This window comes from Pelobates fuscus, chromosome 8 (genome assembly GCF_036172605.1).
Source record: "Pelobates fuscus isolate aPelFus1 chromosome 8, aPelFus1.pri, whole genome shotgun sequence".
NCBI classification, from domain to species: domain Eukaryota; kingdom Metazoa; phylum Chordata; class Amphibia; order Anura; family Pelobatidae; genus Pelobates; species Pelobates fuscus.
In genome coordinates, this window is record NC_086324.1 from 31,508,673 (window position 1) to 31,536,056 (window position 27,384).

A 27,384-nucleotide genomic window follows, 5' to 3' on the forward strand; every position below is an offset into this window, starting at 1 on the left:
GACACAGAGTACCAAACCTGGGATGGAAAACCAAAATCAGACGGTCCTCCTGAATCCAAGAATGTAGGAAGGTATGGATTAACAACTTTCCATACAAAGTCTGTTTTGTGTATTTTGAGATGTAGTTGGAAATTGCGTGCTGATAAACATACTTTATATCAGGGATCAAAATTTCCATTTGTCATTGGTGAGTGAAAATTCACCGTGGAGGATATACTGTGGCTTGGCATAGGGTACAAAGAGTACAAGTTTTAAGTCCTGCTTTATATCATACCTAAAGGGTCTCTGTAGTGCTGCAGCTGCTTCATGTCATTGAAGTGGTTATAGTGTTTGGAGTCCCCTGTTGTCGTCCTTCCATTCAGTGGTAAACCATTTTAATGATTTAAGTTCTTTATGAGTTTGGAGCTGCTCGTCCCCTTGTCCTGCTGGGGTTAATGAGAGCAATAATGGGTTCTCTGAGCGTCGGCAGACCACTTTTAGCCTATGACAGTTCCTTTTAGATTCAAGACTAGAAGGAAGTGTATAATCCCTGTTTTAGCCACACCTCCAGTAGGGGAAGGGCTATGGGAATCTAGGGACTTTTAATCAGTGTTAAACTGCTCATAAATGGCTTTACATTGAAGAGAGGGACAGTGCCAGGGGACTCCAGCCACTATAAACAAATCAATCAGTTGAAATGCACCCACCTGCACTTACAATATTACACAACCATTAAAAGGACAACTATGTTTCAGGTTTTCAAGTAAACTGCACTGATAATCTTAAATGTTCTATTAAAAAATGTAAATAATCCAAACCTTGACCCTTCACCAGCAGGATGCCATATGAATGTCCACAGGTCGCATGCATGCATATGGCACCAAAGGAGGTCGATTCAGAATAGAAGGATGATGGCGAAGGCTCAACTGGAAGTGCCTCAAAATAGATGGGCTAATTTACATTTATTTTATAATCCTCTCCACAGCACTTATCAACCAAATGAAGTCTTCAATTGCATTTATTGCGGTCAAAATTTTAAAATCTTGTTAAAAAATGAATTACTTGCTGTCATACATTGAAGTGCAGGTGTATTTAGAATCAGAATTCATTCAATCTTAATTCTTTTTTGGGTGACCTGCATTACTGCCACTTTGTACATTAGGGTTACAAACTTCACTTTTGAAGTTTCGTCTTGAGTAGGATGTTTGCTCCGCTTTTTAAGCCTTTGTATTGAATAGGGCACAGTTTTTATTTTATTTTTTTTATTTTTATTTTTTTTCCTGTTTCTTTTGAAAGATTTCTTAACTTTTTGAACAAGTGATTTATCATGTGGTTTTTGAGGTTACTGATAGTTCAGGAAGTAATTGGATCAGCTGATTACAATTCTCGAGTATTGGAGCCAACTATTTTGTAGATGTTTGTTTTAGTGACTTTTATATGTGAAAGAGCAAATGTGGACTAAAGTTCTAAAAGTGGAGCAGTCACCAAGGATACAGAGGAATGTTTATTGCTTTAGTAAAACTTTCACCCACCAAAACTTACACGTACACTTGGCTAGCTACAGTATACATTTAATATGAATACCCAAGTTAAAAGTACACTCCAGGGTACTGTAGATGGTTATGGTGCCAAGATTCCATTGGTGCTGTCAATCCAGGTTAACTGGGTGCCTGCAGTGTCCTTCCAGTCTGCCGTGCTATGTGTTCATGTGAATGATGTTCATACTTCCATAATAGCATTCCAGCGAAGTCCACCAAGTGCTAAGCATGTATGCGTTGGTTTCCTAATGTGGAATTATGAATTTACACTTTACTTGCTATGTTAAAGACCACATTCGCTCAACAGAGCCAGGGAAGTATTAAACAGTTTGTGAAGAAAAACAAATGACTGCTCTGGGACCGCACAGGGGGGAACCTTGGACCCTAACCACTACACCACATGATAGAGTATACCTTTAACCCCTTAAGGACACATGACATGTCTGACATGTCATGATTCCCTTTTATTCCAGAAGTTTGGTCCTTAAGGGGTTAAAGTGGCATGTGATGTGAATGTACCTTGTTAGATGGATATAATGCCAAGAGAGAACAGGGTCGCCCAAAATTTCATCACTATAAGTCCCTTTATGTCCACCTTCCTTTGGTGGTAAAAAAAAAAAAGTTTTTTCACTTTGTTTCCTAACTGTTTTAACGGGAACCCTGCAATTTATGGCTGTATAATGGGGCCCCTGCACCTAGACCACTTCATTAAGATGATGTGGTCCTTTTAAGAAGCTGGAGATAATGTTATTATGTATCCTGTATGTCGTACCTTAGGTATCCTTCTGCTACAGGGAAGGTATGGATTAATGATTAGACTAAACAGGCTTTCTTTGTCTATAGAGTCAATAAAAATAGATTTTCCAAGTGATGTGGGCAGTGTATCTGTGTTTTCTAATGTGGAGGGCAGTGTTGTTAAATATTGGAGATTTCGCATGTTATTCAGTGTTGTATAGTATGTGCATTGAAAGGGAATAATAGGTTCTGTTAGGGTTCCCGAGGTGCAGCCACAATATATGGTAATCTAGTTTTTTATTGGTTTATATTCAAATCCTAGCAGTACAAGTCCTAACGTTTGGTATGTTACCTGTTTGTTGACGTACCTGTTTGCTGGAAGTTTGGACTAGGCATTAAGCTGCATTATTTATGTGTATCGTCAAACTTTGCTATATTTATAGATTGCGATTGTACTATGAGTATTGGGATCGGGCATTAAGCTGCGTTATGCATGTATATCAGCAGAATTTCTTATATGTATTGATCATGGTAATGCTGCAATGTAGTAGGGGAGATGAAATAGGAATATTGCATGAATTCCCTTCACTAAAGTATATATGAGTGGCCATTGTCATCAAATATGAACAGTGTATCTGTGTCCTGACCACAGTGTCGGCAATTAATATTGGAGGGTCCCAATAAATAGACGGAGCCGAATACTGCACCAGGTAACCATCACAATCGCGTTTCTGTATACCTTCGTCCAAGTTGTAGTTGCCTCATCTGCCAGGAGCTAATGTTAGTGCTGTATACTCACGCATGCTTGAGGGTATTACTACTGATCGCTAATGGCTTGACAAAGCTTGTGTTACCAACACAAGGCATGGGTAGTTTTAACATGCATTTTGATGATTTTTGTCTCAAGTCAGACACTATAAATACTGTGTAACTATAACTACAAAAACAGCCCATTACCAACCCAAAAACAGTCTCACTGGGCATCATGGGAGAAGTCAACAAATCTCTGCAATATCAAGGTGAGCCATCACTGGAATACCCTTGACTCCATAACAATTCTATGTTTATTGTATTGTTTTTTTTTTTTTTATTGTTTTTTTATTTTTTTTTATGATTATTGAGCTACTCACTGAAACACTGAGTGTCTAGAAGCCATTTTTAATTACTTCCCCTCATTGCCATGCTGATCACAAACATTCCTGCCACAAGTCAATTCCATCCAGGATGTGAAGTACCCAAACCGTAATGGTCCACATGAGCTGGAATTAAAAATGCATATCTTAATCTCCTGCAGGACAGTTCTTTGCTCAAGGTGTTTGCTTGACTCATTTTTTTTTTAATTTTTTTATTAAAAGAGGATTTCAGCTAAGCGAAGCATACAATTAATACAGTATCGGTGAGGAGGAAAGCTTGTGCTTCTTGACAATGCTTTCTTTAACCCATGCAAGGATGAATGGAAAGAGAAAATACGTTGGGAATTGAGGCGGGGGGAGTAGATCTTCTCCAAACCTATTTGTGACAAATTTGCTTTTCTAAGACATTGGTTTTAAACGTGTCCCGAAGAAGGGAGAGGATTAGCCATTTTGAAGAATTATTTTTCCATTGCATTTAAAGGGACACTCCAAGCACCATAGCAGCCTTTTGCTCCTCGCCTGGGTTATGGTATGGGGAGATCCCCCTGATACGGTGTTCCCTGCGTGAAGCTGTTTAGATCTGTAATGAAATCATAAACCCTTGCCGTCACTCAGACATCACAGGAGGAAGCTTAAATCTAACCTTGCCCATCCAAATGCCTTTACACAGAGCACCTGCTGGACCAGTCGTGTGCAGTCCGATCTGTATTTAAGTTCATGAGTGGATAGCACTGTTTGTAAGCTGATAGCAAATCAATGGCAACAATTTTATCTGACAGTGTAACCTTCATGGCAAGAACTTGCAAGCCCTGCTGATATGTAGCAACGGATAGAACTACAAAGGTAAGTATTGTATTTTTATAGTTTTAATGTATGCTTGTAATGCAGTTTAACCCCTTAAGGACACATGGCATGTAAGACATGTCATGATTCCCTTTCATTCCAGAAGTTTGGTCCTTAAGGGGTTAAATAGGGTTTAGTCAATAGGGGGGTTTTATCTTTTCAAGATCAAAGACAACATAGGTTTACTTCAGGGAGATCATGCCAAACTAATCTTATTGATTTTTTTAATTGGGTAACTAAAATTATAGATCAGGGTGGTGCAGTAGACATTGCTTACCTAGATTTCAGTAAGGCTTTTGACGCTGTTGCACATAGAAGGCTTATCAATAAACTGCAATCTTTAAGTTTGGATTCCAATATTGTTGAATGGGTAAGGCAGTGGCTGAGTGACAGGCAACAGAGTAGCCTAACCTTTAGTAGTCAATGGAGTATATTCAAAGCATGGGCTTGTCACCAGTGGGGTACCTCAGGGATCTGTACTTGGACCCATTCTCTTTAATATTTTTATTAGTGATATTGCAGAAGGTCTTGATGGTAAGGTATGTCTTTTTGCGGATGATACTAAGATATGTAACATGTTCCAGGAGGGATAAGCCAAATGGCAAATGATTTAGGTAAACTAGAAAAATGGTCAGAGTTGGGGCAACTGACATTTAATGTGGATAAGTGCAAGATACTGCATCTTGGACGTAAAAACCCAAGGGCAGAGTACAGAATATTTGATAGAGTCCTAACCTCAACATCTGAGGAAAGGGATTTAGGGGTGATTATTTCTGATGACTTAAAGGTAGGCAGACAATGTAATAGAGCAGCAGGAAATGCTAGCAGAATGCTTGGTTGTATCGGTATAGGTATTAGCAGTAGAAAGAGGGAAGTGCTCATGCCATTGTACAGAACACTGGTGAGACCTCACTTGGAGTACTGTACACAGTACTGGAGACCATATCTTCAGAAGGATATTGATACCTTAGAGAGAGTTCAAAGAAGGGCAACTAAACTGGTTCATGGATTGAAGGATAAAACTTACCAGGAAAGGTTAAAGGATCTTAACATGTATAGCTTGGAGGAAAGACGAGACAGGGGGGATATGATAGAAACATTTAAATACATAAAGGGAATTAACACAGTAAAGGAGACTATATTTAAAAGAAGAAACACTACACAACAAGAGGACATAGTCTTAAATTAGATGGACAAAGGTTTAAAAATAATATCAGGAAGTATTACTTTACTGAGAGGGTAGTGGATGCATGGAATAGCCGTCCAGCTGAAGTGGTAGAGGTTAACACAGTAAAGGAGTTTAAGCATGCGTGGGATAGGCATAAGGCTATCCTAACTAGAAGATAAGGCCAGGGACTAATGAAAGTATTTAGAAAACTGGGCAGACTAGATGGGCTGAATGGTTCTTATCTGCCGTCACATTCTATGTTTCTTTGTAGTCCAGTCTGGGGTGTCTTGTTAATTTCCAATCTGCACCCTAGTTACTGGTAAGTTTGGTTAACCTTTAGGAGACTGGAAATCCTGTACGTGTTGGTGGTAGTGCACATGGGGTCATTTCTCCCCATACACTGTATTTCTGTCCTGCCCAGCATAGCTTCCATCCATTGTGCATTTTTAGATTGTGTTGTACTTGGCAACAGTCTGTCAAGATGTTGACTAATTTCTATCCCTTTACCCATCTCGTATGCCATCCATTATTCACGAACAGCTGGAATGCCAAAGGCTAGCCATCACTAGCCTCCACCATGACAAAGAGCCCTTTCCTACAGACACAAAGCAGGTGTCATGAATATTTTTTTTTTTTTTTTTTTTAGTTTTTTTATGTATCCCATTTCTCAAAGATGTTCAAAGTATCGTTATAAAAATGTGTGCTTAATGCAATCACATGCAGTCTGTCATTTGTGATTTATACTGTTACCAATACGGTTAATTAGCACTGCCTTGTGAAAAAAAAAAAAACTAGGCTTCGCAACATTTGTGCTGTCGTGCAACTATAATCATGTAAACAGAATTATAAAGACAAATGCTGCTCATCTGATCTGCTGTAGAAACATACGGCACGATAACAACTATTTTCCTTTCTCTGTTTAATAACTGTGTGGGTGGAGAATAGGCAGGGAACATGGTACTATCGAGCTCCTTTAGATCAGGGTTCGGGACAAGATGAAAAAGACTTGAAGATATTTCTTCCAGTTTCCTACACCTAGATTTTCAAACATTTTAAGTTTTTTTCTTCTTCTCATGGTTCCTCCAATTATTCAGATCAGAATGAAAGATCCAGATGGTCACTTTGGGGTTTATTCCTGAAACTGGAAATTGTGAGTTATTGTCTATGAAAATAGCCTATTTTTGACTAAGATTAGCTGAGCAGGAACATTACCATAATTAGAGCTTTGAACTTGTGATTCCCTTGTCAATTATACACTATTTTGGGAGTACAGAATAAATTCCACCTGTACAATCAGTCCGTTAATTCAATATAATCGGAATAATTTTATGTAGAGAGCCGCATCTCATCTATGCATTGTGCTAGCTAAATCTTTAACACATTTTTAGATGACATGGATAGTTTTACTGCTAGTGTATCTGGGAAATAGAGGTGCTCCCTGAACTATACGATTTATACTCCTTGCACAGGTCATAAAAGCTAAGAGATGCCCTCTTTCTATGCTCAATTCCTTCAACTTTTTTTAAAAACAGGTGCAGTGGTGGGCTCACCCCTAACTAACAGACACTATAGGAGAAAGCTTTGCCTGAGCACGCTGTTCAAATCACCACCTTCTCTAAAAGGCCTATTCACAGCTTGCTGTGAAGGAACCAAAGTTATGGTCATGTTTGACAATTCTGACATCTATCTTGTGGATGGCACTATGACAAATAGGAAATACTACATGGTCTTGATAACATTCGCTCCTGGCTATTATAGCTTCTCCCCATCCTATAGAGTGTGTTGTTTGTTTACATGACCATGTGACGGCATGTGAGACTTGCTCGCTGCAGCTAAAATTAGCCATTCTTTCATTGCAAACAGAGCAAGACTTGTCCCGCTCCATTATTCATTTTCTAGTGAATGTAAAGGTCTATTTTCTCTGTGCTCCATTAGACTTAATAAGAGAAATGGTTTGGGAAATTGATTTAAATAGTTTTAATCGGTTTTGATATGCTCTGTAGTATGTAATAATCATTTGTGAACACAAAGTTGTGGTTATTCGTTTTGCTTGGACAACAACAAAAAAATGATCCTGCTTGAATGAACATCGGTGTGTATGAGAGCCAGTGTAGATGGTTTATTTATAAACTCAGTTGCTTAGAACTGGTGAAATTAGAAAGAAAAAATAATGCAGCTTTAAAGGAACACTATAGTGTTGGGATTACAACGCTGTTAAAAGGATTTAAAGAAAAGAAAAAAAAAATATTCTTTCTTCGCTTACCTGTTTCCAGCATCGTGATCCCTTGGCGCGTAATCAGTCTCCTCCTCTAGCAACGACACGCCGATGGGAGCTTCCCTATATGAAAGCAATGAATCAATTCTTTCCTATGGGAGATTTTGAAGATGCTTCAACGTTGTTTCATGGAGGTAAACTATGGAAATGCAGGAATCGCATCTTGAGACTGTCTTAAAGGGGTGCTATAGTGCTAGGAACACAAAGCTGTATTTTTGGCACCATCGCTCCCCCCTGCAGGAAATAAAGTTAAAATCCTTGGCAATGGATCGCAGCTCCGCCTCCTCTGACCCTCTAAAAGCGGGCGAGTGTCAAACACGCATTAGGTCTCCCCATAGGAAAGCATTGAATCAATGCTTTCCTTTCAGGGAACTAGCTGACGCGTGATTACGTCCAGCGTCCGATACTGGGCCTAAAGTCCGCTAACAGCCGTGATGCGCCTCCAGTGACTGTTTGTTTGGGAGGCAGACTTAGTGCTGCAATGTAAACGTTGCAGTTTAAGTGGAAGTGCAATGTTTAACATTGCAGCACTAAGTGCAATAGGGACACTGCATCCAGACCACTTCAATGACCTGAAGTGGTCTGGGTGTCTACAGTGTCCTTCTAACCCTGCAATGTAGGGTGATCCTCTATTTTATTCTGAGGAACCAGTTCCGACACTTTAGATGTAGAGACTGTGCAGATTTTTTTTTTCTTTCTGTATAATTCGAATAGAAGATGAGCTGTCTGCTTAACATAAGAATTTTCTTTAAACGCCCTGCTGTGTAATATGGAAACGTTTACTTCACAGCCCGCATAAGCACATTTGTGATTACTATCTAAATTGTTCTGTTTTATGTCTCTTCTATAGTGAATCCTGTAAAAACCTTCTATCTCACTTCAAAACAGCATGCGTGTTTTTTGCTACCCGTCAGTGGACTTTCATTTTAATGTTTGCTGTTTGCTATCTAGTTTAATTCATCAGCATAAAAATAGGAATTATGAAGAAATACTTATTTTTGTGATTATGTAATGTGCTACCTGGTGAAACAGGTTTAATGTTCATGTTGTCAATGATCTAAAAATCAATTGGTGCACTCACAGGAGTTTCCATGTGAAATATACTTAAATGGACACTGTAGGCACTATAACCATTTCATTGAATTGGTTATAGTGCCTGGAGTCACCTGGTACTGTCCCTCCATTTTTTGAGCACCCAGACCACTTCTGCCCATTGGAGTGGTCTGGGTGTCAACTCCTACTACCCTTAATCCTGCAAGTGTAATTATTGCAGTTTTCATAAACTGCAATATTTACCTTGCAGGGTTAAGTCCTCCTCTAGTGGCCGTCTATCAGACAGCCACTAGAGGTAGATCCGTGATCTTAGAACACGAAAAGTGTTTTAAGCAACGCTGGACGTCCTCACGCTATGTGAGGACCACCAGCGTCGGCGGGGGAGGAGAGTAGGTGGAGGGACATCAGCGCTGGACTCCGGTAAGTCATTAAAAATAATTCTTAAAAATAATTCAAAATTGTGCTCTTAAATACAGATTAGGAAGTGGAAAAAAGTGGGGAGTGGGGGGGGGGGGGGGGGGATATTCTATTTATTTTTTTTCCTAGGCCGCAATCATGCTCACACTATAAAAGTACACACACAAATAAGGGACCCGTCAGACAGGCTGTGCCTAATTAATAACATTATTTATTCTCTGCTGGATTGTTCTGAGGCAAGCAAGGTGGAATGAAAGTTTAATGACTTAAGGACTACGCTGGCAAGTAGACAGAAGCTTTTGTATGAGCCAAAAAAATTGACCCTATTGGGTGTAAATATCTTTTATTGATTAAACATGCTTGGATTCTTTAATAAGGCCGCTTGCGTTTTGGATTTTTACAGACGCAAAGCAGGAAACAAAATCTTAGTTTAGCAAGGAAAGTAATGCGTTTGTGATGCTTGTATTGCATTGCTAGTGGCTCTGTAGGTATATGTGCTCTCCTCATGGGGTGTTGCTGGGGGTGGGGGCAGATGGTGGCTGCAGCCCCAAATAGGCTCCTGAAATAACCCCAGGTCTAATTTTGTCCCCTGTAATACCAAGAGAGAAGTAGCAACTTCAGTTATATTATGTCTGACATCACTTTAATGCACCAATTTTTTAAATGAATCAAATAGCACACAGTGTGGGGGTGCAGGGTTTTAATTCTGCAGTTATGGAGACTGTGGGCTCCATAACTGGTTATAGGGTCTGGAGACCCCTGGCACTGTCCTCTCTTTTATCATTGGACTGTTTACATTTTAATGCTAAGCAAGAGTCCCCGGCAACCCTTCACCTCTGTGCTTCTTGGGCCAGTGAGGGAGCATTCGCCTGAGCATCAATAGTCGGCTGTGATTGGCTGACCATTTCAGCTGGCTGCATTCTTTGTCTATAGTTATAGAAAACAAGAACAAATCTATATAGCTTCATTGTGTATTTCAAAACCATCTGAAAGGATGCTGCAGAAACAAATGAATCGGAGAATATGGTAGTTCATCGTTATGAAAAAAATATGCACTACTTCGACTTTAAAGGAACACTATAGTCACCTATATCACTTTAGCTAAATAAAGCAGTTTTAGTGTATAGATCATTTCCCTGCAATTTCACTGCTCAATTCACTGTCATTTAGGAGTTAAATCACTTTGTTTCTGTTTATGCAGCCCTAGCCACACCTCCCCTGGCTATGATTGACAGAGCCTGCATGATAAAAAAATGTGGTTTCACTTTGATTCTGTCATGCAGCGTCACTTGACGTAACATAGGCACATGTCAAACCATATTGCAAAAATGCCGAATGGAAATGATTTTTTACCTACAGTTGCGAACAGCACTAGAATAACGAATGATGTAAGGAGCTTGTTGCGACAGTGCTTAATTATAGCATTGCATTGATAACTAAAGTATATTCCGCAGTAATTAAATTCTCCCGAAAGTAACAAAACATGTTATTCTACAGTTGTAATCACTAAAACTCAGCGTTGTGGTTTTCTGTCTGAACTTTAACTATTGTTCCCTGTGAAATGCTAAATAGTTAGTCTTTATTGCATTCATACTTTTTGCTCACAGCGGAGGGAACACATTGGAACCGAAACACTAATTGAGAACACAGATCATTGGTGAAATTTGGTAACAAAAAAATTAAAACCATAATTCAGGCAGTGCATACCCAGGAGTGTGTTATGATTTTCTAAATAACCAATTCATTGCTGAAAAACTGCTTTTTATTAGCATAGTGCTGTCTCGAAAAACGGATAAAATGGGTAAAGATGTACACGTAAATCTCCATCAGAAGAAACTTCCATCACACACGGGCGGTCTACTCCTTTTATACATTTACAGCATGTCTCCTCCCTGTACTGAATTTGATAAGAGAATCCTCATTATGAGCCTTTGTTCTGTCATTCCAAATATTCTAATGCAGAACATTTAGCCCATACATGAGTGCTTTAGTGGTGCTGTGTGCATACTTAGGGAATGGCTAAGTCGGGGGTATGTAAGCTTTGGCCATCCCTGCTAGACACCCCCTAAAAGATGTAACACACAACATAGCCTGTCTATCCTGCTGACTCCGTGTTATTCGCGAACATATCCTTTCTAACATGTATTTAATCTTCTATTTATGGCTATCTATGTTAGAACTGAGCAGGAAAGTAGCGTTGATACTGAGAGTAGGGTTGATACTGGAGTACTGTGCTTTTTTTCCCCTGCGACAAATTCTCTGAAATTAGTTGACTACTTTAAGTAAACCCCAACTCTCTTGTAGAACAAACTGTTGTCACTTTAAATCAAAATCTCTCCGGTTCTATTCAGTGACTGCCCACAGAGTTCTTTTCACTCTCTTGGAGATTTCTGGGGGAAAGAATTGTGGTTTTGCATTCATGATCCCATTATTCTCTGCTCCTCAACCTGAACACCTCTATTGCGGCAAATTGAGTGTAAGAAAATTTCAGAAAATGTCTTCCTTTACAGAAAGCGTTTCATCAAATGTAAAAAATAATAAAATAAAACTACATTAAAACAAAAATGCCATGTGACAGTTTTACTTTAAATCTGCAAAAACATTCAGACAGAAGTAAATGATATCAATTATTTCATCTCTGAGCACCATTTCTGGGTTTCTTCTGGTACCTGTATATGGAATTTGCAGTTTTAAGTGAATTATTTTTGCCAGTGAGTGAGAAATGTATTAATAAAGGTTAATGGTATTGCATTTTATCAGCAAATACTGCAGAAAAAGCCTGTAGGGACCGATTATATTCACCAGAACAAATACAATAAGCTGTAGTTGTTCTGGTGACTATAGTGTCCCTTTAATTTGATATTCAGATTCCATTTACAATAACATAAAATGTCCATATCTTGTTTTCCCCTCCAACCTCTTTACGTATCTTTCAGAATTGACAAGTAGTACATTACTTGGTCAAAAATGTATTTGTATTCACGTGTGTTGAGTTGTGGTCATAATGTAAACAATTTTTAACAAAGTTAAATAAAAAGCTAAAAAAGAACCAGGAAACAGACAGCTGAAAGAAAAACACAATAAAAAAAAAAAACAGAAGTCGTGCCACAAAATAATTTCAAACCTTTATTTAAAAGTTTACTCCAAGCACAATGACAACTGGTGTTTTGATGTGAATTCCACCTTGGTTACATCATCAGCCACCTTGGAACAAGAGTTCTGGGCTGCCTGATGTCCGTTCTGCGCATGTTCTTTGCATGCATGGTCACTCATTGATTAGAGATATGGAAGAAGATAAAGCTTCGTAAGATTTAAGAGCTTTAGAGTAAGTTTGGCAACTGGTTGTTTTATCAAGAGTTTGCCACATTACTGGGGAATGGTTCCAGCAAGCTGTAGTGGTTGATGTTTGGAGTAATCCGTAGAAAGGCACCTCACAATCTGTTTTAAATGCTACATTCAACTGTCTCCCCTTTCTGGGTTCCATTGGGTTACCCATTTTAAAGCCATGACTCACCATCAAGCACACCTGGCGAGTCAAGCCCACACACTGATCATATAGTGCATGAGGGTAATTTTACAATTATCACTTTGCATCCTGCTGCATCTATCGCTACAGCCACATCACTCTAAAGCAGTCCCTTTATTACACATGTTTAAGATAACATTTTGTCATCTCCATCATCAAATAAGCTCAATGAGTTACATACTTTCGTTGGCCAGCTGTTCCCAGGTACAGAAGTATTTTAGGATATTTCTAATTGGGGAAAGAGATCTTTTGTGCACAAAACACCCACTCACCACATTGACGCACTTCACTCTCATTAAACATGACTTCCTTTTACCCATGCTCTACAATAATTTGAAGAAGACTAACATGGCACACACAGGTGTTTTGTTATGATCTTCTTTCCTCTCTTTAGGCAATCCTGATATTTTATCTAGTGGGCTATTGTATTCCTGAGATCACCTGCCCTCTGATTAATAATGCATCTGTTTAATTAAAGTGCCTTTTGTTATAATTCCCATTGCACACACTTGGCAATACAATTAGGAAGCAAAAATGACATTCAGCATGAGGCAGCTGTTACCGGGTGCCTCATAGTGAGCCTTGTAGAAACAATGCAAGGACTTGTCGGAATTCTGTTTATTTATTTATTTACGAGACGTTGGGATTGTACACCAGATGTGTTGCACTTGTTCTTTGCTTTCCCTGCTCACAAACCATTATTTCCGTGATCTGCCTCTGTGTTTTTGTTGGTCCCCCAGGCACCACCCAAGTGACATGTTTTCAGCTGCTCCAAGTAGGATTTGCTAGCAGAACTTTTAGTAAGTGGAAAATGGCTTCATCGAGACACCATCTGGACCTGTATGCTCTGCCTAACAAATTTGTTAACGGGAAAATCGTGCTCTTAACACCTTTGTTTCTGATTGGTATAACCAGCATCTGGAATTAGATTTTTGTTTGTGGAGTAGTTCTCTTTCTTTAATGATTGTAACGTTCACAAAATACAAACCATTGATACAAAGTAACATAGCAATTAATGCTAGGAGATCTTCTCCCATGTCTTCTGTATGCAATCGCTACAGAGCGGCTGGAAAATAGTGACCATACTGGAGTGGTGGTTAAAGGGTAAAATCCTACTGAGGATGCGTTTAGCATCACACTTCTCTGATGGGTTGCAATTTTTCGTGGCAGTTGTACAACAGTGGCATTTTTTTTTTTAGTTATTTCCTATGGAACAATTTAGTGATTTAATTTGGCTATATAGGTTAAGATAGATCAAGGATTAGCAGAACATAGCTCGCCAGCTGTTTAACACCACATTATCCTCAAACATTTGGAGAATCCCAAAGATTGGCTATGCAGACAATCATGATAAATAATAATCAGCAATGATCTTTTTGTTCTCGTGTTTATCATGGGTCTTCGCAAAGGGAGTGTCAGAGCATCTTATGTAGTAATTTATTGAAACAGACTATTACATTTAACATTAAAGAAAAAAATTTTTTTTATTAAAGAAAATATGGTGTCATGCGTCATGTACAAATAAATCATATCCTGCAGTATGCTTGGTAAAACCATACCATAGATGTTTCATAGTAATACTGTTTATGGCTGGTAAAATGTTTCAGGATAGGTAAATCTGGTTGGGATGGAGGGGATGAATACCTGACATAAGCAGAGGGGAGGCCATATTAGGTTCTATATTCCCGAGGCATAATGTGATATGGTATATGTGGTCACCTGATACTCTCAGCCACCTATTGCCGCTCCGGCTAATGTTTCCTCACTAGCCCAACTAGCACAGAGGATGGGTTGCTGGAGACTCGTGATTAGCAATAAAATATTAAAAAGAATTTCATGATCAGTGGGCGGAGCGCCAGACAACTCCAGATTCTATAAACACTTCAATGAAATGGTTACGGTGCCTACAATGCCCCTTTTACGTATTAAAGGATTTCTGTTGTCACCAGAAACACAACTGCTTAGTGTAGGGGTTCTGGTGCATATAGTCTGTACATGCAAACTCGAGTGGCCGTTACTCTGACAGCCACCAGAGGGACCACCAGGGCTCAGTTCTGCAAATATTACATTGAGCATCTCCAAGCAGTGAGTGGAGACTGAGAAAGCTCCGCAAAGAGATCCATAAGGAGATGCTGATTGGCATAGCACAGCAATTTGCTATGCATGCACAATAGCCTCCCAGTGGGAGGCTTCCTTTAGAAATCACTGGATTGGCTGAGATTATCAGGGATGTGGATCTCAGCTGGGATGGCTGTTAGAAGACTGGCATGCCATTGGAAGAACGGTAAGTAAAACTACATTTTTAATTAATTCTTGTGGTAGTGCACCAAATCTGAATAGGTAGTCTAACACTATAGCATTAGGAATGCATGTTTTTTTAAAACCAGAATAATCCTATTATATATATATATATATATATATATATATATATATATATTGTTTAATTTACTTCTACATACAAAAATTTCATTTTTACCATATAAAACATTGTATTTTGTTTTTCATTTTTTTCCCCCTTTAACTGACATATTTTCCGTTAACAACACAGTTTCTGAGTCTTGTGCGAAACATGCTGAGACTCATTCTCAGTTCCTGCGGCTCCGATGTTCTTCCTTCAATATACAGGAACAATGACCTTATTCCTTTTCCCAGAATCTCTGAGCAGACAATATATATCTTTGTTTTCTTCAAACAAGATGTAGTTTGTCTGGACCAAGTTGTCTGGGAGGAAAGTCTGTGAATTCCGCTACTTGGAGGTGGTTTTTCGAATCCTTACTATTGTAAATATTTTTATAGGTTTGTTTTTTTCTAAGGTCCATTCATGAAAATAGTAATGTTCAAAGAGGTCTGTGACAGGATAAACTACACGTTTATCCTTCTCGTCAGAATGTTTTGTGCCCCTGACAGATTCGTAAAATGTGGAATTGTAGACGAATTTGCTAGCACTGTTTATTCTTGGGCAAACAGTCATCACTGTAGCTGTATATATCGAGTTAAGATTTTCACGGTGCTGACATTTTGTCGACATTATTGACTCAAATATTCAATGAAAATCCGTTCAACCAATGTGGATTATTTTGTTGATTGTCATGACACAGTTTACAAAACCAAACGCAAACTTAACCCAGGGGCAACAAAGTGTCAGCTGTAGTCCTGGAATTTGACTGATATCCAATTAACCAACTTTAGAAGAGGAACAATCATGTCTCTGGAAGTGACAGTTCCTTAATCACTCACCACAGTGAACACTATTAAAACACTTCCTGGGGTGGGTACAATAAACACTTGCCTCTGTAGCACTTGTTTTAAGAGCGAAGTAATGTCCCCATAACATTCAAGGGAATGTACATCTGCAGAAACATTTCAACAGTAAATGTTTTAAATATTTTTTTTTATAATTTAAATGAGCACTATAGTGCCAGGAAAATATACTTGTTTTCCTGGCACTATAGGGGCACCCTCAGGGACCCACTCCCGTGGCGCTGAAGGGGGAGGAAGGGGTTAATCCCTTACCTTTTTTTTTCCCAGCGCCGGGCTCCCTCGGCGCTGGGACTCTCCTCCACCTTCTCACGTCCCTGGCTGAATGTGCATGCGCGGCAAGAGCCGCGCGCACATTCAACCAGTCCATAGGAAAGCATTCTCAATGCTTTCCTATGGACGCTGGCTTCTTCTCACTGTTAAAACCACAGTGAGAAGCACAGAAGCGCCTCTAGCGGCTGTCAATGAGAGCCACTAGAGGCTGGATTAACCCTATTATAAACATAGCAGTTTCTCTGAAACTGCTATGGTTACTGCAAAAAGGGTTAAACCTAGCTGAACCTGGCACCCAGACCACTTCATTAAGCTGAAGTGGTCTGGGTGCCTCTAGTGGTCCTTTAACCCCTTAAGGACCAAACTTCTGGAATAAAAGGGAATCATGACATGTCACACATGTCATGTGTCCTTAAGGGGTTAAACATTTAACATTTGTATTTATTTGTTTTGCTTTGTTTTTTTACATTTTGAAATTAAAAAAACAAACAAAATAACGAAATAGTCTAACAGCTTGTTATTATTATTTTTTTATTTATAACTCACATATCGCATAATGATCTTTCAAAACTGGAGATATTAGAAGCACAGTATTAACAATTACTGTGCCTGTGTATTATCAATCTTCATAGCTGGAGCTGCAAGACTCCATAGAAAGACTTGAGGAAAAATAATTTAATATTAAAGCAAAAAAAATGTTTTTCACAGGCAGTTAGGAAAATCAATTGCAGTCTAGTTTAAACTGTTACATTAAAGGGAGCTGAGAAATAGCTTTGTTATGCTTTGAGTATTTTATTAAATTATCTTTCAAGTAAGTATCATGTTCTCTTTAACAGTTCTATTGATTTGGAACTTCTTCATACTGTCTTGGGGATTGCATTTTCCCTTTAGCACTTGTTACCCTCCAGGCATTTGAAATGGAAATAGTTTGGGACTTGACATCTTTCAATTAATCACTATATATTAATTTACATTTGTGCCCAGGGTTAACCTTTATATTTAATTTCGTAATACCCCGTTGCTGGACTCAAGGTCCATTTTTACCTTTTTATTGGGGATTGTTCTTTAATTTCAGTAACTCGAGTTACTCCAACCACCATGACCACTTTACTAGGTAGTTTCTTCTTGAAACGCTGCACGTTCAGAGACTTATGTGCTGGAGGTTAGTTACACCCCCCGGCACACTGAATTCTGTTCCAGACTGCCTAATATCAATTCTGTGCAAAAATTAAAGGGACACAATTGGCACCCAGACCAGTATATCTCATTCACACCTCCAGTCCTTCACCTCATCTGCTCACACTAAGACAACCAGAAATCACACACACCTCATCCACATACCCTGCTGTTTATCCTCCTTTACCAACATTCAGTGTGCACTCTGCAATGCCCGTTCAATCTGTAGTAATATTAAATCAACAGCTATACACTACCTTGTCATCTTTAACTCACGATATGGGCACTCACTGAGACCTGTCTGTCCCCCTCTGATACCACTACTCCCACTTCTTTGTTTCAGTGGACCACAATTCTCCCACACTCCCAGACTCGACTGTAAAGGAGGTGGTGTAGGCATCCTTCTCTCCCCTCAATGTATCTTTCAACCTATCCTCCCTGCCCTTCCCTTTACTTCATTTGAAGTTTACACTTGCCCTAACTCTGCAACCTCACACTACAACTCAACTCTCTCCTCTCAACTCGACACGATGGCACCTCCTACAATTAAACGCAGCAAGCGCCCCTAATTACCACCCTGGTACACCAAGCTGACCCGTTACCTCCAAAAATGTTCCAGAACTGCTGAACGCTGCTGGAGAAAGTCTCACTTTGCATCTGACTTCCTCCACTATAAATTTATGCTGTGCTCCTTCAGCCTGGCTCTTTCTGCTGCAAAAGTAAATTACTTTAACACCCTCATAAGTACACTGTCCTATCAACCCAAACACCTATTTCACACCTTTGATGCTCTTCTTTGCCCCTTTTACTCCCCCCCTCTTCTAACACTTTGTCCGCCACACACTTTGCATCTCACTTCACTGAGAAGATCTCTACAATCACAGAAGAGATCTCTAATTTCTCTCCTTCCCCTACCAATAGATCATCAAACCCTCCACCAAACTCAAACTCCCTCACACTCATTCTTGGTCCCCTACTGTTCTCTATCTATACTGCCTCCCTTGGTAAACTCATCAGCTCCTTTGTCTTCCATTATTATTTCTATGCAGATGACACGCAAATCTCCCTGTCCTCTTCTGATCTCTCTCCGCCCATCTTGACTCGTGTCTCAGACTGCCTCTCTGCGATTTCCAACTGGATGGCTGCTCACTTCCTCAACTCAACCTGTCCAAAACAGAACTTCTGGTCTTTCCTCCCTCAAGTGTTGCTACTCCCGTGTCTCCCTCCAAGTCAACGGCGCTACCATCACCTCTGCCTCGCTCGCTGCCTGGGTGTTCTTTTTGACTCCAACCTCTCCTTCACCCCTCATGTCCAGTCAATCGCCAAATCTTGTGGCTTCCATCTTAAAAACATAGCGCGCATCCGCCCCTATTTAATGCCGGCTGCAGCTAAGGTGCTGGTCCATGCTGTTGTTCTCTCTCGCCTTGACTACAGCAGTCCTCTTCTCAGTGGTCTTACGTGTTCCCAGATTGCACCACTGCAATCTATAATGAATGTGGCGGCGAGGCTTATTTTCCTGTCCGCTCGCACTTCCCCGTTCTGCCAGTCCCTGCATTGGCTTCCGGTTAGATATAGGGCTCGATTTAAAATTCTGATGCTTGCTTACAAGTCTCTACATAATGCTGCTCCAACCTATCCTCCCTAATACACAAGTATGTCCCGTCGAAGCCCCTGCGCTCCGCCAAAGACTTAAGTATATATACTCTAATAAAGATTTCTCCAGGCCTGCTCCTCTTCTGTGGAACTCCCTTCCCTTCTCTGTAAGACTTTCACCCAGTCTCCACTCATTCAAAAAAATCATTAAAAACACACTTCAAGAAAGCATATCAATTAAACGGTTAGCAGGTTTTTATCCCCCACCCGTGACTCCTCCCCTGCAACTGTCAAAAATTACCTACTAAGCCCTCAGTGAATACTTTTCTAACAACCTACTTCGTATCCTTACTTTTACCTTTTGTGTCACTATAACCCACTACCTCTAGAATGTAAGCTCATTGAGCAGGGCCCTTCCTGTACGTCCAGTTGTCTTGTTACAATTACATGTCTGTTAGTCCACCCATTGTACAGCACGGCAGAATCTGATGGTGCTATATAAATAATAAAATATTAATAATTGAAGTGGTCTGGGTGCAGTGCCCCTGTACCCTTAATCCTGCAATGTAACATTTTGCAGTTTTTAGAGAGACTGCAATGCTTACATTACGCTGTTAAGGCTGCCACTATAGGCACGTCCTTGATTCACATGGAGTTTAAGTCAATGAAACAACGCTTTGCAGGAGGACGTTCAGTGTCTAGATTCAATGCATTCCCATGGGGAAGGCCTAATGCTCCCATAGCGCTAGCCACACATTCACATGAGGTACCCCCATCACCATGACTTCTCAGGGGTAAGAGGCCGAGCCAGCGCCAAGGCATTTCAGTGCTAGAATCAGGCAAGTGAAAGAAAGGGTATTTAACCCATTCATCACAGGAGTGGGAGGGGGGGAGGGGGGGAGCAGAAGCTGATGGATTCTGTAGTATTAGGAATACAGTTCTAGGATAATTACAACATAGATGGTAAATCCACCATTTAGTGTCCCATTGAGTTTACATTAAGGGAGAGAGAGAACATCCTTTTTGTTAATGTTCTTACCACTACCCACCACTATTTTTTGCCATAGAATGTCTTTATTTTTGTGCAAGCCTTATTTGGCTGTTTAAATAAAAAAAAGTAGCAAAGGTTTTATGATTGTTTTGTTTTTGTTTGTTTTGTTTTTCTTACCTTTTTTTTTGTTTGTACTGATTGTTTACTTTATTTCCCACTCACTCCATTTATGTTTATGTGTGTGAAGCCACCATGTCTTATCAAAGGCTTGCTTTCCCTGTATTCTGGTTAATTGCAGGAGAACGTTTGTATTTGTTTCAGGGAAACTAACACAACTGTTCAGAATACATATCTAGGCCTGGAATGAAAGACTGCCATTCAGAAGGAATCCAAGCTATTCCCAGCAATCTATTAATCTAATATTGTTTTATAAATAGCAATTCAATTAATTCTGTAGAGCAAAACCCACAGAATAGCCATACTTAGCTGCCCTCTGTACCGATAAGAGATATTAGCTTGCACATTCTACCGTTTAAGAATAAAGCAGAGCTAAGCAGTTTTGTCACTTGACGGATGCAAGAGGTAATCGTTTATCAGTAAATGAGGTCACCTCTCCTCGCTGCCCCCTGTAAGTAAGAAAATACAAGCAGAAATAAAATCAATGATCTTATTTCCCCTTCACTCTTGTTCTCGTGTGAAGCAGAAGTTCATATTATAAAAACTTGCTGCATGTTGGATTTTTCAGCCTAAATATTGGAAAGGAAAGCAAAAATTTTGCTAAACACATGTGCTTTGTGTAAATTCACACCATATTAGAGACAGTCACAGAAAAATAACGCATTAGCTCCTTTGAAATCATATATACTTCCAACATTTCTGATGTTAAAAATCCAATTGTAACAGATTTTTTTTTTAATTTGGAGCAGAATCGGGACTGTCTAAATCCCATATTTAATCTCAAGGTGATTGGTTTTTATTTGAGAGGGAACATTTTAGTGGCTTTGTGTTATTTTATGTGCAGTACGTTGTATTACGTAGATGTCTAGGGTGGAGCAATCTAAAAGAAAATATAAAAATAAAATGTATCATAAAGTGAGCATATATGACTCCAGTATGATTTTTTTGTTTTTGTTTGTTTTAAAATCTTGACATGACTTAACCAACCAAGGCCTCAATGTAATATTGTTGGATAAGCTTTCAAAATGATCTAATATTTTTGATCTAAAACGTAACAAAAAATAACAGATCTAAAAATATCAAAATATTTACTTTAAAAAAAAAAAAAAGCATTAAAACTCACCTTATTTGCAGTGCAGGCAACCCACCCATTGGTGCCATTATCAGAATTGCAGATTTTTAGATATGGGGAAAGCATTGGATTGGCTAAAATCGGCAAGGGGGCGGGGCCAAACAGTTTTGGCCAATTAGCACTTCCTCATAGAAATGCATTGAATCAATACATCTCTATGAGCATGGAGACGGTGAACGGCAGTGCTGCCTAATGTGCACTGCCCCAGGAAGCACCTCCAGTGGCCATCTGAGGAGGATCCACTTAGAGGTGTCCATAGGGGCAATGTAAATACTGCCTTTACTTTGAAAAGGCAGTATTTGCATTAAAATGCCTTTATATAATGATTATACTCCCCAGAACAACTACATTAAGCTATAGTTGTTTTATGACTGTAGTATCCCTTTAAATCATTTTAAAAATTTATTAAATAATTTGGAAAGCATATCTGGTAATTTTAAATCTAGGTCCAAGACTTATATAAACTTTATAAAAAAAATAATAATAATTTAATAAAAAATAAAACTAGTAGTTATCGCCTACATTCTTACATAGTCAAGAACTTCTAGAATGTTTGTGATGTGCAAATGGCTTCCCTGAATGACAAAATTAAAGAGATTTTATCGTGTCTCATCTATATGGGCCATTTGTTTTGTATCGGGTGTCCGGACATATATTTTATGCTCTTCTAAAAATTATTACAAGAATCGGATATTTACATTTGTTAGTGTTTTGTTTGGGCCCATACAAAAGAAAACAATTTAGATCCGCCCTGTATCTTTTAATATGACCGGTAAGGGGGCATGTGGTGTCCCTGGGTGTGATCTGTTGGTCTTACAGAGGTTCTGGTATGTCTTGAAACACAAGAGAGAGAAAACAAACTGTGTTTCTTTGAATTCTTACGTTTGTAAAACAAAACCTGCAGTTCCCTCCTAGCCGCATTGCTTGATCCAAACCTAACATTGCCAGAGAAACCAGTGGAGTGTCAAAGGTATCATTTGCTGGCACTGGGAATATAAGCATTACAGCAAGAACTTGGCAGCCTGGAATGTCTATTGTGCACTTGGCTAATGTATAATCTGCCAGAGGAAGTAACCTAGTGACTGGAATTTTTATAGACGGATCAGTATCTTTATACCTTGCTGCCTGTAAAATTTTGGATGTGGGAAAAAAAAGTAAACGGTGGGGTTAGTTTTTTTTATGTTTTTCTAAATGTTGATCTCTTGCCTTTATGTTTCAAGGGAAACATCCACGTTTGTGGCTCTGTAGCTATAAAACAAATACTCTTTCATCTGACGATAAAAATGGGGGCTGATTGGTTGTTATAATTTATGTATTTTATTAGTCATGAGGGAAAAAAGGTTAAAATACTTGTGTATTTTTAAATTGTCTTATGAACATTCACCTCCACACCCTAACTTGCCACCCCTCCACCTCCTCTCCCACACCCCCTGCTATTTATGTCGCTATTGTTTAATGCAGTGTACCGCCGCTATGCTTTTGAGAATACTTTTTTTTATGTTTGTTTTGCTTTTCTTTGTCTCTCCCTTTGTCTCACTGACACCGTTTTATTCTGTTACAGCTCTACTGAAAAGTCATTTCCCTGGAGATCAGCAGGTATGAACTTTTCTAATTTACAATCTCACTGCAATGCTTCTGGTTTCTTTTCATGATAAGACTTAGAACAGAGGTGCCCCACTTTGACCCTTGACTTTTTGTTGGACTACAAATATCCCAAGTTTCTATCATAGCTAAAAGAAGAGTACCAAGGTTACACACTTGGGTCAGAGGCCAAGTTCAAACGTTAAAGCTCCCTCCTATAATTCTACATGAAAATTGCACAGAATGTCACTTTTTCCTTATACTGTCTGGAACGTGAAGGTTTTGAGAAGAACCAAGCACAGTTTGATTGAGCAGAACAATAGATTCTATCAAGCGATAAAAATTCTGTTGAAAGAATACTTGACGTTGCATGCAAAAGCCAGTCACCAGTTAAGCACTTCATATACCACCTCGTAATTAAAGGAGACTGGTGCCTGGAACTAAACACTTTAGGCCAATCTTTAGACAGTGTGAAACTGAAAAATTATTTTGTTGCTTTTTTTATTTTATAAGATATTCTTAGCAGTAGGGTTGGAATTGGAACGTTTCCTTTTAAGTGTATCTAATGTGTTAAAATTATATGATCTGTTATTACATAATATAACATTTCATTTATACAAGGTACTTTCCAAATGTGTGACAGTGTAGCTTTTTATTAGTATGTTTTTAAGTGGTCTGGGTGCAGTACCCGGTCACCTTAACCCTGGAATGTAAAATAATGCAGTTTCAGAGAAACATTTACATCGCAGGGTTAAGATTGCCTTTAGTGGCTGTCTTCCACTTCCTGCATTCCCACGGAGTTTAACACTGTAAAACAACGTTGCACACTTTGCACAAAGACGTCCAGCATCTTCAAAATCCCCATAGGAATGCATTGAATCAATACTTTCCTATGGGGACAGTCTAATGCGCTCTTGTCACTCGCTGGGCATGCACATTATGTTCCCTCATTGGTATGAGGACGAGATCGATCCACCAGGGACCTCGACCCTGGAATGTGGTAAGTGAAACATTTATTGAACCCTATAGTCACCGGGTGGGGGGCGCGGAGGCAGACGGGGACACTATATAGCATAAGGAGTATCGTTTTGTATTCCTAACGCTATGGTGTTCCTTTAATGACAGTACTTGGGAATCAAACAAAATCATACATAACTTGTTCAAATTAGAGCACTGGTAACTTTGTGCAATACGACTGCTACAAAGTTACCTGTAAAGTACAGACAAACTAGAAACAAGCCACTATAAATGTTTGGCCAGTCAGGTGGCTCATCAAGAGGGCATTTAAAACAATAGTTGGAGCTCGTTCCTAGTCGACCTAGCTATTATACACTAATGGTGACTTGATCACTGATCGCATTATCAAATACTAGCTTGTACCGGCATTTCTATTTCAGTATAATCTGTCATTTTTATTTGTTAAATATGCTTTCTCGTGTTGGGATTCTCCAAGAATCATAAGCTCAGTTTAGAGTTGCTGTTTAGTTGAGATACCCTCTAAGGCATGTTAAGCGATAGACTTATATCTATTGGGGGGTTCTTTGTCTATCCCTGCTTACTTTTCAGCAACTTCTCTATAATACTATTTATGTGTCTGTACTTTACACACTATTGTAGAAGAGCAGGTAACTTTGTAGTGGTGGTAACTAATGCAACTAGTTGTATATGATTTTGTTTGATTACCTTATTACTGGCATAAAGGGACATAATGGAGTAAACACTCTTTTGTCATTTGCATACAAGTGTGGTATCACACCCAACAACAATACATTTTCCCTTACTGTCCGTGTGCGTCCGTCCAAATAGCTTCCCCAGGGAGACCACCACTAAACTGATTAAAAATGCAATATACAACCAGTAGAATGGGGATACAGTATAAGCAGAGAGGGAAAAAAAACAAACAGTAGTGTAATACAGTTGTAATCAATATAACTCTGCGTTAAGACTGCAACCACAGAAGATATAGATGTATCTGCGTTTTTATATTAAATAAATAGAATAAGATTGATGCCTGCACAGTTTTGGAGAATCACAACAAAGGCATGGAGCTATCTGATCAAACTCTATCATACCCCAAAGTTGCTGGGTTAGAGGCTTGTGTCTTCGTGTATATTGTGGTTGTACAACTATCATCATCCAAGTGGTGTTTTAATGGTAAACCAGAGTTTGCACAGAGGGGGGAGGGGAGTTGTTGTTTTGTTTTTGTAATATGGCAGTAGCCCAGTTGTAGGTTATTTAACTCTAATGTATCAGATAATTAAAATGGGATTTGTAGCCCTGTACTACACTTCAGATTTGGACACTAAGGCTCCCGACATTATTTTACAAACCAGTTCCATCTGTCGACATCACATGTGAAAGATTACTTTGGATGCATCAAATATGTTTGTCTTTTGTACAATTGACCTGTTCTCCTCCTCCTGACCACTTGTGCTAATCTCTTACTGGCAATTTGATAGAATTGCAAAGATCGCAATATGTCATTGTTTCTGTTGTATAAAATGTTAAGTCTGTGTGAACATATGACCTTCCACCCTGCAAAATAATTAGGCAGACAATAAAAATTTACTTTTTCTTTCTTTCTAACATTCTTTCTAATAGGAAGTTTGAACGGTAACCAGCACCAATTGAGAATAATAGTCTTTAAACCTAGACATAGCAATTTAAATGTGAATTGTAAAATTGTGTCTAAAATAGATGATTAGGAAAAATTCTCACACTCTGCTATAGTCACAGTTTGGTTGTTTTTGTCTCAGGTTTGTAATTCAGATTGAATTAGCTAATATTCTTTGGTTAGCCGCGTATAACCCTGCAAGTATTATAAAAATGGTTTTACCAGTTTTGCCATGTGTAATTAATGTTAAAGGGTCTGCCAGTCTATTTATGGCATGTAACCTGTCTTAATGAAAATTTGATTATTTTAGAACTGACGGACCTATAAGCTGAATTTCATATTTTAACCTCCTAATAAGAGTTAATGCTGTTTGTTTTAACTGAGAAACTTTTATTTTATTATTTTTATTACAATCATGTTAAATGGTTTGTACTTTAGTTTTTTTTTTGCCTTCTTTACACAATGGAAATCTATTTCCGACAATTTGTCTGGCAATTAAAATGTTACAACTATTAACGCTAATGCCTGAGCAATGTGCTATAATGTTTCCCCTGTGTTTGGATGAGCTGAATAAATACCATATTTTCTTCTAATGAGAGTATGTTATTGGCTGGGCATCTTAATACACACATTTTTTAATTGTTGCAGAGTTTTGCTGAGCACTACGCCACCTTACTTCTACGATTTGGTACGGTCGTACGGTTTGACGATTTCCTTGGCATATAAACCCAGCTTTGTGTCAAAGGCCACAATTTTACCGACCTGTCTTGTCTGAACGAATAGCTCGATATCCCACATTTTTTTCATCTTGTATTATATTACTAAAATCAGAAAGACAAGTTGGCATTAGAAATTGACATAAATATTTATTTTTACTTCATTGGACTTTAAGTTTTAACTTTGATATTCAGTTCGTGCAGTTTTCCTCTCAGGGAAATTCAAATGGTTGCTGTAAGTGGCAAGTTATATCTTGTTTCCACAGCAACCGCTGATCAAAGTGTAAATGCCCAAGATGGAGTTACCTATGTGTAAAGAAACATTTTCAAAATACTAAGTGAAATCAATTTTGACAAGTTAATTCAGTAGTTTAATATATTTTGATGTTTATAGAATATACAGTCATGGGAAAAAGAGAGTACACCCTCTGTGCATTATTCTGTAGTTTTACATGCCAAGCCATCATAACAATCCTATATTCCTTATCAGGTCTTACAATTAGGTAAATACAACCTCAGATGAACTACAACTGATGATGTATTACACAGTGTCATGATTTATTTAGCAAAAATAAAGCCAAAATGGAGAAGCCATGTGTGAAAAACCAACTACGGTATATCTTATGATTCAATAGCTTGTAGAACCAAGTTTAGCAGCCATAACTGGAATTAATCATTTTCTCTATGACTTTCAGTGGAATTTTGGCCTACTCTTCTTTATAACGTTGCTTCAGTTCATTGAGGTTTTCTGGCATTTGTTTATGCACAGCTCTCTTAAAGTCCTGCCACAGCATTTCAATCGCATTGAGGTCTGGGCTTTTACTGGGACATTGCAACACCTTGATTCTTCTCTACTACTGCCATTCTCTTGTAGATTTGCTGGTGTGATTGGAATCATTGTGCTGTTGCTTTAGCTGTCGGACACATGGCCTCACATTTGACCAGGGCCGGTGCAAGGATTATTTCCGCCCTAGGCAAAAGGCAGGACTCAGACCCTATCATACCCCCACAAACTCTTTCACACTACACACACACAGTGCTTCCCTATACATACACAGAAACACACAATGCTTCCCATGATCTACACTTTAAACTGCTTCATTATGCTAAAGTAGCCTTCTATATGCTTTTTGTGTATAATTTATTTCCATTTAACTTCATATTGTTATGGTCTCTGTAGGTGTTACGGGATAATCCAGACCATGA

At 38.9% G+C, this 27,384-nt stretch overlaps 1 protein-coding gene across 5 annotated transcripts in view; it reads left to right on the forward strand.

Moving 5' to 3' along the window:
• Window positions 1-27,384, forward strand: part of PKP4 (plakophilin 4) — a 203,728-nt gene that overhangs the window by 112,513 nt on the left and 63,831 nt on the right. For all 5 annotated transcript variants that reach the window (XM_063429625.1, XM_063429627.1, XM_063429629.1 and 2 more), the window contains exon 5: window positions 22,829-22,863. In XM_063429625.1, coding sequence (XP_063285695.1) covers window positions 22,829-22,863 — 35 coding nt within the window. The remainder of the gene's footprint in view (window positions 1-22,828; window positions 22,864-27,384) is intronic.